Source organism: Mugil cephalus, chromosome 17 (genome assembly GCF_022458985.1).
Source record: "Mugil cephalus isolate CIBA_MC_2020 chromosome 17, CIBA_Mcephalus_1.1, whole genome shotgun sequence".
NCBI lineage: Eukaryota > Metazoa > Chordata > Actinopteri > Mugiliformes > Mugilidae > Mugil > Mugil cephalus.
The window spans coordinates 20,234,670-20,248,204 of NC_061786.1; the positions used below are offsets into that span (position 1 = coordinate 20,234,670).

The 13,535-nt window shown below is 40.1% G+C and overlaps 1 protein-coding gene across 1 annotated transcript; it reads left to right on the forward strand.

Annotated features, from left to right (window-relative positions):
* Window positions 1-373: 373 nt before the first annotated feature.
* Window positions 374-11,400, forward strand: kcnk3b (potassium channel, subfamily K, member 3b). The gene is made up of 2 exons (XM_047610234.1): window positions 374-2,532; window positions 5,705-11,400. The coding sequence occupies exons 1-2, from the start codon at window positions 2,250-2,252 to the stop codon at window positions 6,595-6,597; spliced, it is 1,176 nt and encodes a 391-aa protein (XP_047466190.1). The 5' UTR covers window positions 374-2,249; the 3' UTR covers window positions 6,598-11,400.
* The last annotated feature ends 2,135 nt before the right edge of the window (window positions 11,401-13,535 follow it).

A 13,535-nucleotide genomic window follows, 5' to 3' on the forward strand; every position in this document is an offset into this window, starting at 1 on the left:
CACTTCTTATCATTAAACTCTTCCTGTCTTCTGAAGGCTGTTTCTTTTCACACTTCACATATAAAAATTAGATTAACATAAAGAGAAGTGAAGCTAATGCAGCTTTGAGTGCAAAACGGTGCAACACAAAACTTTTTTCCACAAAATACCAACATTTTTCAAGTCAAGTCGACACGATACAGGATTGAAGTGACCTTTCTCAAAGGCCTACAGTGCAGCAACTAAGCAAAAATGTGCAAACAAAATGTGCAAACGTTGAGAATATATCATTTTTATTTTATTCATCCTGCAATGGGGAAATTCTCATTGTTTGACAGCAGCATCACAGACAGTGCACATACAGGTGGACTAAAGAATAAAAATATAGGAATATAGAAGTTATAAAAAAGAAACAATATATTACAAACAAACAAGGCAATGTTCAAGTAATAAAATAAGGGAAATGAGTATAAATATATATATGTAGCCTATATATTCACACGTCTCCATTGGTGCAGAACAGCCGGTAGAAAAAATCTATGTGTATGTAGATGCATCTAGAAAGGATATTGCTCATTACACAGGTCTTATCTGTCTTAGATCACATCCTGTGTGTACACAGTGGACTAAAATAAAACATAGCGCATGACAATATACAACATATATATATAGTGGCTGATGCAACCCGGAGATGAACAGTGCAAACAAAATGGTGCAGTGATACATACAGTGTAATATAATATACATGTCAATGATGAAATGCAGTGAGGCATAAATATCCAGAGTGTAGCAGTGACCAGTTGCATCACATTAGCTAAACTCAAACAGGTCCATAAAAAGGTAAATATTAAGGGATGCACACACAGGAAGAGATTAGCAGCCATGTGGCGACAAGAGATCAATGAATGTTAGTAAAATGCAGTGAATTGAATTGTTCCATTGTTGGATTTGGTGGCCAACTATAAAGAACTTTCTTAGTTTTTAAGTGTGTAACTCTGACCCTTGAGCCAGGAAACCACAGCCACAGAAAACACAGAGTTCATCTAAACTCCAGCTTCACATTTGAGTGATTAGAGGCGTCTCTGAAACAGACAAACCACAAACCAGCCAACAAGCCTCCAAAAACCCCTTTATCCATTCATCTGGTTTAACTGTGTGAATCAGAAGCCGATCTCTTCATCCTCTGCTGTATTTATCAGTTGTCATCTTTACCTTAAATTTCCCGTTTAAAACTGCTCAGTTTATTTTCTACTGAGTAAAAAAGCATCCACCTGCTCTTCCCAAACACCCACCACTACCACCCGTCCTTCTGCTCTTCATAAATAAACTGTTGGAGTGGTTTATTTTGTCAGCCCTCGTGTTTATATGTGCACCTAAATGCTTATTATTTGCAGTATTAATAAAACAAGGCAATATAAAAAAAAAAAAGATATCTTGGGTGTAATATTTGCTATTTAAATAAATGTTGGCTGCACGTAAGGGACAATTAATGTGTCATTAAATCCACCTGAAGTCAAAGTGGCTGCTGTGTAATGGTTAGGACTCACAGAGCAGATGTGCACTGATAAAGGTCTAAACACTGTTAAGTCAGTGACCACGTGGCCTCAAAGTTAATGGGGCGAATTAATGAGGGGGATTTTTTTTACCCAATGATGGATCTTCTGTCCATCGGAAGGAGCTAAGTTTGCACTTAACCCGAAGAATCCCGCAGCCCTGCAGCCCTGCCTGAAAAGGATGTGCCTCCTTTAAATATTTACTCACGCAAGGGGCTGGTTATCATTGGGTTGCTAGACAACTTGCGAAGCCAGTTCAGCTCGACTGTTTAAATAGTCACAAGGTAAATATTTTAGTTGAATGAGCACAGGAATCATACGGCAGGTCATATCTGAATTTGAAACAACCACCTCTGCGCCTTTCTTTCCCTCTAAAAAAAAAAGAAAAAAGAAAAGAAAACCAAGAAAGAATTGGACGCGTGCGTTTGTGCGTACTTGCGCAAAGGTGAGCGCTTGATTCGAGCTCCTCTGACATGTCAGTGGGATTGCCCCGGCGCTTCTTCTTCTCTGCGCAATCTAAATATAAATCGATGACAAAGAGTCCAAATAAAGTAGCAACCCAACTGTGATGTGGGGGTGGTGCTGAGAGAACAGCTCCGTCTCCAAAGTCTCCCCCCTCTGTCGGATCCGGAGTCCGTCAGGAGAAGGTCGCAAAGCGAGCGGAGGAGGAGAGGAGGAGAACGATCCCTTTTCCTTTTCCTCCTTTTTTTTTTTATCATGAAGAGACAAAACGCCCGGACTCTCGCGCTCATCATCAGCATCCTCACCTACCTGGTGGTGGGAGCCGCCGTCTTCGAGACGCTCGAGTCGAAGCAGGAGAAGAGTCACAAGAGGAAGCTCGACGCCAGAAAGTACGAACTCATGCGCAAATACAACTTGACCAAAGAGAACTTCGAGGAGCTGGAGCACGTCGTCCTGCAGCTCAAGCCGCACAAAGCGGGGGTCCAGTGGAAGTTCGCCGGGTCCTTTTACTTCGCCATCACTGTGATCACCACCATAGGTGAGCGGCGGCGTTATTCATGTCTTATTTCATTTAACGCCTGAATGCACGAGTTGCACTGAAAGATGCTCGCAGCAGGGACGTAGCGAGGATTTTAGCAAACCTCATACGTGCCCCCCACCCCCCCCCCACAGTTATTTTGTGTCTCTCTTTCTCCAAACAAAAAATAGTTTTAAACACTTTTAACAATCCAGATGAAAAAAACAAAACAATTTTTTTTTAACAATTTACTAATTAAGTTAAAACAAATTTTAAAATCTTTTCAGCATCAGTTTCAATACACACACATAAAATTCAGTTTAATCTTTAATATTTAACTAAATGAAATCGTTTTTTAATTTCTTTGTGTGCAAATCGTCCATTACCAACTTGTATTCGTATAATCCGTCCTTGTTATTGCACTAATATTGTATAAATTGACGTGCTGTCATATTTTGTCATACATTTTTATACTATTACCACCACTATTAGTTCTTTGTTTCTCTTCTTTTGTGGCTCTTTCATGTATTTAATCACTTTTTCTGTCTCTGTTTTCCTCCTTTACAAATAGAAACTTCCTTCTAGATTCAATATTCACACAACACACAGTATATAACCTATTATTGTAGATGTTCTGTATTAGCTTTATTATTATTATTATTTACGTTTGTGTCCAGGTTTTGAATTCCGAATGTTTTTTGTGACCCTGTTTAGTTTTTTTCCTTGTGTTTCCTGTTTTTATTTTGTAAGCTTCTTCCTTGGTGTTTCTCATCCTGCGTTTCCTCCTCTTTGATTGTTGGATTCATTTCTTCCCAAATGGCCCCTGACTTTCCCTTTGTTCTCTGCTAACTCACCTCTGATGTTACAACGTTATGTTTTGCTGTTCAGTTCCTCATGTTCCTGTGTTGTCATCTAGGTTTTGGTCGTCATCAGTAACTCTGAGTTGGATGTTTTTGGGGGGATACCCTGTCTGTTCTGCAGCTCCTTTTGGATTTTGTGTTTTCATGAAAGTCATGTTGGTTTCCTACTCCTGCCTCCACCTTAGTGTCTTGCACTCAATTGCTACTTTACCTGATGGTTTGTTCACATTGGCAATAAAAATGTCGTCATGCTGTTACATAACAAGATGAGGATTTCATTTGTAGTTTAAAACATAAAGCACACTAGATATTCACTTAAAGCTAACAGAGCCAAACCTAATTTGTGTTTCTTTGCTTTATTTTAAGTCCACATTCATGTTAATTTCACTTATTCTAGTTCAATTACATTGGAGCCTACATTTCCCACAATGAAACTCTTTCAGGTGGTTTCCTTTCAGACTTCACATTTCCACTTTGTTGCAAGCTGTGTAAGCCATATAAAAGATGTCCGTAGTCAGTACATTTTTGAACAATGGGTTTGGCACAGGGTCATCAATCCAGAAGTCGCCATGTTGGAGGCACTCTGCAAGGTAAACAAAGCACATGGACTGGTTGTGGAAAATGGAGAATTATTGTTGTGTTTTTGGCTGTACTAACCAGGCTAGTGGTTAGCGAAGCTAAACCAGGATCTACGAGGCAAAAGTCTGGACAACATCCAAATGTGTTCACTTTGTTTCTTGTCAGGTTATTGAAATGTTGATAGCAGCGACTCTTAACTAATTTTCTAGTGTACTGATAATAATACAATTCATATCAAGCTACTTGTTTCTTCAGGTGATCTTTGCTGACCTGTCATTCCAACAGATTTCACACAGTCTGGGTCATTCTTTTGATAAAGGTCAGAATTTTTACCTGGAATACGATGAGAAATACAGACAATCTTAACTCTACCTTTTAAGAACAGTGTTGCTACTGTAACAGGCTGTTAAATATGATCAGAATCAGATATAAGCCACATGTGTTAGCTTAATATGAACTATGTTATTATCAGTACACTAGAAAATTAGGTCAGAGTCGCTGCTATCACCATTTCAATAACCTGAATTTGGATGTGCCTCTTTTGGTCTAATTTCTGCAAAATTCTAAATATTTTCCACAGCCTGCTCGGTTGGTCCAGCCAAAAACATTGGCAACAATTCATCATTTTCCACTATCTCCTTAAGTCCGTCTGCTTTGTTTACCTTGCAGAGTGCCTCCAACATGGCGACGTCCAGACAGATGACGCACTGTGAAAACCCTCCATAGTTATTACATTAGCGTTCACCAAACTCACCTTTTTGTATTCATAACTTAGTCATCTATGTCGTGGTTTACACAAGGAGTTGGGAATGTCTCAGCGCATGCAAAAAGTAAAAGATCTAAAATATTTAGACAACTGAGTCATTATTTCTTCTAATGCGTTGTACTTTTTTTTTATGCTTGTTCGTTGGAAGCAGCATGTTTTTTTTTTACTTTAGGTTTTCTTTACACTTACATGTAAACGTAATGTGCATCATCAACATAAACCAAACTATAGGCAACACGATTTTAACATTTACTGTACGTGTCCACATTCTCAGTCTCTTGTGCTGCCCCAACAAGATGCAAGATGGATTGAAGATTGGTCTTTGTCTTCAGGGCAAATGCAAATAATACTAAATAAATAACTGTTTTGTTTTTTAAATAACAGATTTACCCTTTGACAAAGCACCCTTAGGAAATATTTAATGACTAGTGGAATATTTTCATCTGAGTAACTGTAATAAACATTTTACTAAATTTAAATCTAATTTTGTAGCATATTTAGTTATGGTTCAGTCATGCAGCTTTTATTTCAAAGAGGGTTTCCTGGTGAGTTAAAGCTTAAATAAATATATAATACAGTATATATGTATTCTGTATATTTTCCTAGTGTGTCAAAAAACATGCTACAGAAAGAACAGGGACATGTTTTTTTACCTCGGGTTCAGCGTGTGTTTCAGGGTGATTCAGGTAATTAAAAAATGACGCCTGTTCTGACTAATTTGCCGTTTTTACAACGGCTCAGCTGGCAACAAGGTGGGAGTTAAAAATAAATAGCTGCTAGTTCACAACATGAGAGTCAAGCGGCGCAGTGTGAGTGGGTTTTTCATTAATGGGAGGATTCAGTGGGAGCGTGTGTCCGTGGGTTTAAGTCAAGCATCTGTTTTTCACACAGGGTGAGATGTTTGACTCATTTACCCACATCAGAAAAAAGACAGCGACCGTGATTGGTTTTGCTCCGAGGTGAGAATGTGTGCTGTCCTCTCTCCCAGGTTACGGCCATGCAGCGCCCAGCAGCGACTCAGGGAAGGTGTTCTGCATGTTCTACGCCCTCCTGGGGATCCCTCTCACCCTCGTGATGTTCCAGAGTCTGGGCGAGCGCATCAACACGTTCGTCAGGTACCTGCTGCACCAAGCCAAGAAGTGCCTGGGCATGCGTCAGACGGAGGTGTCCATGGCGAACATGGTGACGGTGGGCTTCTTCTCCTGCATGAGCACCCTGTGCGTGGGGGCCGTGGCGTTCTCCCACTGCGAGGGCTGGAGCTTCCTCCACGCCTTCTACTACTGCTTCATCACGCTCACCACCATCGGCTTCGGGGACTACGTGGCCCTGCAGAAGGACGACGCCCTGCAGAACGACCCCCGGTACGTGGCTTTCTGTTTCGTTTACATCCTCACGGGTCTGACGGTGATCGGGGCGTTCCTGAACCTGGTGGTGCTTCGCTTCCTGACCATGAACATGGAGGACGAGCGCAGGGACGCCAGGCAGAAGGCCCTGCTGACCGTCAGCAAGCCCAGGGGAGAGGTGGCTCACCTCTTGCCTATCTCAACCTCGACGGCCTCCACGCCCGTAGCAGAGGACTCGGCGAAGGCCAAAGATTTGAAAGGCGTCTACACCGAGGTGTTGCACTTCCAGACTATATGCTCCTGCTTGTGGTACAGGAGCAAGGAGAAGCTGCAGGGCTCCTTGGCCAGCATGAACCCCCACGAGCTGACGTTCTCGGATGCCTACATTCAGCAGAACAGTAACTGTCCTCACTACATGGAGCCCGGATCAACAGGCTGCGTTTGCAGTCCACGTCAGTGCACGAGCATAAGCTCCATAACAACAGGCCTACACATTCTCTCCCCGTTCAGGGTGTTTAAGAGGCGCAGCTCCGTGTAGCCTTTCAGCGCAACAGCTTTCAGTGCAGCGCAATACGTCCACGCTGCCAGGCGGACCACAGATACTTGGCAGTCCTCGCGGTGAAGACGTGACTACAAGTAAATGTTTGTGGTGCTAAAATCCCGGAAATCCAACACCAAGACTCGCAAAAAGGGAAAAGCACATCGAGTACTGTAAACAGCAATGTCTTACTCAAATAGTTATATGAGAAAGAGCAGCACGGGATGCTTTTCTTTTTTTTTTTGTTTGTTTGAGGTCTACCTGAAAGGCGCCCTGTATGCTTTTGAGGAGTCGTGTAGAGTAGATGAATCAATACACTGGATCAATACACACCTAAACCCGATGCAGTGTTCACGGTATGTAAACAGTTTGTAGGTGAGAAGCAGAACAGGTGCTGCGGGAGGAGTTTCAGGTTGAGTCTATTGAGCAAATAAAAGGATGGAGATAAAAAGATTAAAAAAAAGAAAAGAAAAATCGTCTGAAACCTCTCAGCTCGGCAGTAAACTGGGACATAAAAAGTTTTATGTCCTTGTTTATAATCTCAGAGGTGCTCATTCCACTCAGGGGTTATTTCTTGCTGTGGTTTGTTGGGTGTTCACTTGTGTTAGGCACATTTCACGTCATCAATGAGATTAAATCTATTAGCAAATCTTTAGCAACTAGACAGCTAAACGGGAAGAAGACCATCGTGGGAAGAAAGTGAGGTTAGAGGCGTTGTGTCTGGCCTCATATTAATTGCCTTACACTAAAGTCGCTTTCACACCAGAGCTGTTTGATCGGCTTTAGTCTGCTTGATTTGAGCAGGTGTAAAAAGTCAACCAAACTCTGGTGCGGAACAAACCTGAGTTCACTTGGAAACGTGGGGTAGTGAGGATTCTACGACTTTCCGAGTAGAAAATCCGACTTCGGAGGGTGTTCCAGACGAAAATTCCAACTTGGAACTTGGAAATTTCGACTTCTGAGTACAAATGGACCATAAACACAGGACCGAATGCAGGAAGTGACACAATACGCAGTGCCAACACCTCGCGGTCTCACTCTTTTTCCTCCGGTGCTGTTTCTCTTTCATTCGTGTAACATTAATTGCAAGAGGAAACACAATCTCCAAAACATCTTCATATGCTGCGTTCTTTCCACCAGTCGTTTGTTTTGGGGTTTTTTCCAGGTTGCGAGGGAGGAAGGGAGGGAGTGGACCCCTTTCAACTCATAAGGTTTGGTGCTCTTCATAAATTGAAAAGCCCCCTAATCGAACCGAGTCCTCTTGGTCATTTGTGAAAACGAGCTAGAAAACTAATCAGCTTCTGTAAAGCCGGTGATAACTTCATGTGACTCATGTGCTGCCTGTTATTGTGACTTCTGGCGTCCTCGGCCCAAATTGCAGATGCATCCGTCACAAACACCAAAAGCACGATGAGCCGCAGCACTGGCTTCATTACATTCACTGTCTTGATAGCTGGATCTAGAAGTTAGTCTAATTTGACAAAGTTCTCCAGGAACATGACGAGATGTACACACCAACCTTTCAGTGACTTAAGTTACATCTGGGAACATAGTGGTCGTGACTTCTCATGTCGTAAACACAAGCGGAAACCTGTAGAAACATCTAGTCTGACTTTGTCAAGAGAACCAAAAAAATAACATGTAAGTTTAACATTTTTAGGTCCCACTTATATTTGTTTTTCACTTGTGAAACTATAGATAAAAACCTTGGAAGTTAAAACATAATCTCCCTTCAGGCACCTCCAAATCTCACTAATTAATATTTTATGCCCCACTGGATTTTTGCACAAATTAAACAGTATTAATGAGTTTATTAGTGAGCTTTCGGGCTAAGATGCTAAGCTAGTCAACTGCTATCTGTTGCTTTGTAACTTGAGTTCACTCCTGACAGTGTGTTATTTGTTTGGTAGTTTTACAGGGTGTTTTTTCTTTTTTTTTTTCTGTAACAATCTCTTGACAAACAATAGTTTTACCGTCATGGGCCTGCTAGACGTCTTTTTACCTCCACCGAAATCCAATATTACCAACTTTTACACTTTTTTTTTGTGCAGATTTAAATCATTTGTGAATAGTGCCCCAAAAAGGGGCACAAAGACGCAGATTTTCTTTCACTTAGTTCTCTGCTTCTTATCATGCTAGGCTAAGCTAATCAGCTGCTAGCCTCAGGTTCACATTTTGCAAGCAAACATGAGAACAAAAAAAAAAAAGTTCGGGTTTATATTCAAGGTTAAATATTCTAGTTTGTTCAGGGATTTATGAATCGCTAGAGTCGCAGATGGAGCAACCTTTTGTTGTTCCAGGAACAGCGTCTCTTTCTTCCTATAAAACCACAATTTTAAGTCTCTTGGTTGTGTGTGGAAGGTAAAATGTGTCGATTAGCGAACCTACGAACGTCTACCTATGTGGAACAACAACTCGAAAAGTTGTTAATGTCTTATACGCAGAAACAGAGAGGACATAAGACACCTGAAGAAGCTGCTTGGATGAGACGCAAAATGTCTTAACCTACTGAGACCTTGCGTCCTCATATGGGGACATTAGGTTTTAGGTTTGTCGTAGCTTCTTCTGCTTCATTTAGACCCATTGTCCTCATAAGTGTACCTCTTTATCTGCCATCTAGTGGTAGCAAAGGGTCAAAACACTAGTTGGTGTAAAATAAAAAAAATGCATGATAGCGGCCATTTCAGCGCAATCTTTATTTTATTTTTATGGTTGAAACGTGTCTATTTGTGCTTATTTACTTCTCTAGTTTGATACGACACACAAATTTAATTAATTCTACCTGTAGTAACAAGCTACAGCGTCGCTAATTAGCAAGTACCCGTTTGAGGACATTGGGATTAAACGTCCTGCTCAAAGATGATGGTCAGGTTTTATAATTCTTTGGTTCTTGGAGAAATTAACAACACATAACAAATAAGAGTTTGTGTCTCAGGAGGTTAAGGAAACTCATTTCAGCTTTTTTGAATAAAACACCCAAACATGTGGTGACGTTTCAAGTTGAACACACCACAAAGTGTACTGGATTAATTTTGTGCATCTGTAAAAGAAAGTATCTCTTTTATCTCTTTATACCAGCATGTGGCAGTAGTCTGTAGCCACCATTTAAAAGGGGAAACAGGAAGCGCTATTATTAGCTTAGGAGGCTAGGAAGCTAGACCTCTTCTGAACCACGCAGATAACTTGGTGTATTTTTTTCTAGATGGTCATGTCGTTGTGGAAATATTTAGTTAAATTACAGATATGTCCAGAGAGGCACGATAGATCTTATGTAGAGGCATTAATAAAGCTTTAAAAGCATATAAACACACTCAATTTTAAGAAAAGTTCCAACTAAGGAGCACATGAATGCACCATTGACACAAAGATATGAGAGTGAAAGCAAATACATTCATCCAGTCTCCTTAACGTCCTCTCCCAAATATTTGGTCCTCATTTCTCCCCGCTCTGCTCTTTTTTTTTCCACCCTCTGAGAATTCACACAACTCACTGATTAATCAAACAAAAAGAAAACAAAAAAAACCCCAACACAACAGCTCCTCAGAGATGAAGCGCACAGAGCCGTCCAAGTCACATATGGATCAAACAGTAGATGCAAGCTATTTTAGTAGGCAGTGGCAGATGGGAGGAGGGTTACCATGTTGGTACAAAGGATAATAAGCTGGTTGTCAATCACAGACAATTACGCCACAAAGGACGGACTCTGTGTGATTGACGGAGAAGGGAAAATCCACCCCCAGCTCGTGTCTGGGCCCATTTTAGTGGTTTATATTTGTGTGGGCGGCACAGTGCGACGTCACGTTCGGTTTATTTCCAGCAGCTCATTTTACCGACCTATGGACCAACCTCAGACGACCAGAAAACAACACTGAGGCTCATGATTATTTATTATAATTCATTCATCTGCTAAATATTACCCCCGATTAAGTCTTTAAAGTGCAACTTACTGCGTATAATATATCCAGGTGGCATATTCAGATGGCTGGCGAATAAACGTTTACTGAATGTGCGACAAACGACAAAGATCAATTACTTTATCATTATTTTAGATTAATTTCTAATTAATCTATGCACAACTTTCACATTTTCTCATTTTTACCAACCTACAGCCAACAGCTCTGGATTGTAGAAAGGCATTCTGGGAAGTGTAGGAAATCCTGATGCATCAATACATAAATGAGTCACGTGGGCACTAGAAAATGTACTGCAAGGTTTTTATTTCACTTCTGAAACAGATGAAACACTACGTATTGTTTGTGGATGTATTTTTCTTTTAATATGTTTCTTTTTTTTGTAATTTATTTTTGCCTCTTGTGAATAAAAACTGCTTAAAAATTGCTTAGCACATACTATTTTGCTTGGATCGGGCGTCCAAAATACGTCATCGATGCTGTGAAGGACATAACCAGATGAATACTATCATAATACTGTAAAAAAAAAAAAAAAAAAAAAAAAAAAAGATTCTTCCCAAACCCAGAGAATAAAAACCTACGAATATTTTATGCAAGTACTGTAAATGGATTACACCAAGTTGCACTAGAATAAAACCAGTTTGCGATTTATTGACTTTTTTATTTATTGTCGGAAAATAAACATTTTTAAAGAAGACGTGGTAAATAAGCACTTCAACTCTCAAAAGACAACTTGAAAATTATCGAACTTGCCAAGGGTCGTGTGTACAGTCGAGTCACATGTCATGAATACTAACAACATTGTACAGTTTTATCCAGTTGTAGTGAAGATCACCCTTAGAAAACATTGAAAAACCATGTATATTTTACTCAATAAATGTATTTTTTTCCACTATTGTCTCTCTTGCCGTGTGATGTGACCGTCGTGTGAGAAAATCCCACTGAACGTATAGAAACGACCGTTTGGACCAGATGGTTTCCCTCTGGGTATTTTGACTCGATTCCAGTTCCGGACAACCTACAGCAGGTCAGTCACGAGCCTAAATAACGGCAGTGTATCATTATGTCATGGTTTGTTGCAGCATATAAATATATATATTTATTATTATTATTTGAGAGGAGCTCATTATCATGTGAGTTTTTGATGGAAGGGTGGACGAAATAACAGAAACATCTCAATTTAAAGCAGCAGATACTGTTGATTTTTGAGTTTTTAGCTACAGCACAAACTCGTAATATCCATTTAATTTGCTTTGTCGTCATTTCCTAGTGCAAAAAATACATCACACAAGATAAATAACAGGTTCTAATGCTACAGTCTGATAAAAAAGAGGCCTTTTTAATCCTCCAGGAGAAAACGCCACTGGTGAAAAACACAGTGCAGCAAGTTTCAAATCAAAGTCGATAATTAGGAAATGAAGAATGATATAAATGAACTTTGTTAGTTAGTAACTTCACATATTCAAAACAGATATAATCAGGGTCAGTTCTCACTTTTTAAAACTATTTCTCATATGTCTTACAAGTTGTTTCTGTCAATAATCTCTGATTACAAAAAAAAGCCAGATAGAACCTCATCTTCTCAGCCAATACAATAGATTATATGCAAAAGAAAAGATTTCTACACATTTTGGCCTGTGACCCCTCAAAATGCAGTAAAAAATCTGACTCGTGAACATCGCTTCAGGTTTTATTCCACATGTGCAGTGACATCATGGGCCTGAAAAGCTAAATTGAAGATTATTGTATAAAATTATTATTAAAAATAAGAAATACAAAACTGACAGGTTATGTAAAAGACGTAAGACTAAATTAAAGCCAGTATGAGTTTTTTCTCATCATCACAAATTTGTCGTGTTGCATCTCAAGTTTGGGAAGCACGACTTTACATTAAACCTATTTTGAAGCAAACACCATAAATAATATCAAATACACAAAATTACAAATCAAACTGCACCAAGACCAGAATTACTACATCAAAGTGTCACTTGGGACTGCAGCTCGTTATCAAAATTTGCCTGCCACTGCAACATCAGACCAGCTTGTAAGAGCCTGGCTCGGTGCCGGTGAATCTGCCTCCAGCCATTAGACATGAGCCACAGAAAAGCAACAGAAGGAGTATCCATTTGACAAATCCCTGTATTGCCCCCCTGTGGCGAGAGCATCTGCTGTTTTCTGCTTTGGCCGCAGACCTGAGTATCTATGTCAAAGACAAAAATAGTTCCACTGAGAAGGTCAGCTATGACATTACGTCACCTGGTTTCTTGTCTGTTTCTGGAAGAATTCGGGGAAGATTAAAACTGAAGGTGTCTCTCGGATACTAATGCCAGGTGGGACTGGGAATGAATCGTGATGGTGGAGCTGTGCCACAGTCACCTGACTGCAAACCCACTAAACATTTATGGAGCACTTGAAGAAAGACAAACATTCCTGATATGACAGGAAGCAACTTGGAACATTATCGGATGACGCTGGGATGGATATCTCTTATTTTTAAAAACGACACCACAAATTCAGATGGGCAGACATTTCTATTAGTTTAAATGTGCATGCATCTCGTAAAAACTGAGAAAATGACTGAGATCATTTCTGCACCAGAACCCTCTTCATAGCAATAAGTATTTTATTGGCGACCTACACTGCAGCCTCCTCCACTTTAGAGGAGCTGTGAGGGAGTCCAGGCAAGTAGAGCTCCCCCTGGTGACTGACTGCAGTGTAGGTCACAAGCCCCACCCCTTCCGTGTTAGTGGGCGGGACTAGTGCCAAACTAAAATACACGGCAAATATTTATTTTTCAAGGATGTAATTTCAGATTAACTGTTAATATAATGTTGATCAATGTTCAAATGTATTTTTTTTTTGCTAAGTTTCATTTTATTTATTTATTATTATTTATTATATTTATTTGATGTTATAGAAACAGGATGTGACATAATGGCGACACCAGTTGTCATGTCAACCTAGTGCTTTTTATAAATATATATTTATTATTATTATTATCATTCTGCATTCCGTATTAAGCTGTCC

Coding starts and splice junctions, on each gene's coding strand:
- kcnk3b (XM_047610234.1), top strand. CDS start 2,250: ATGAAGAGACAAAACGCCCGGACTCTCGCGCTCATCATCAGCATCCTC. Junction 2,533..5,704: donor CACTGTGATCACCACCATAG/GTGAGCGGCGGC, acceptor CCTCTCTCCCAG/GTTACGGCCATGCAGCGCCC.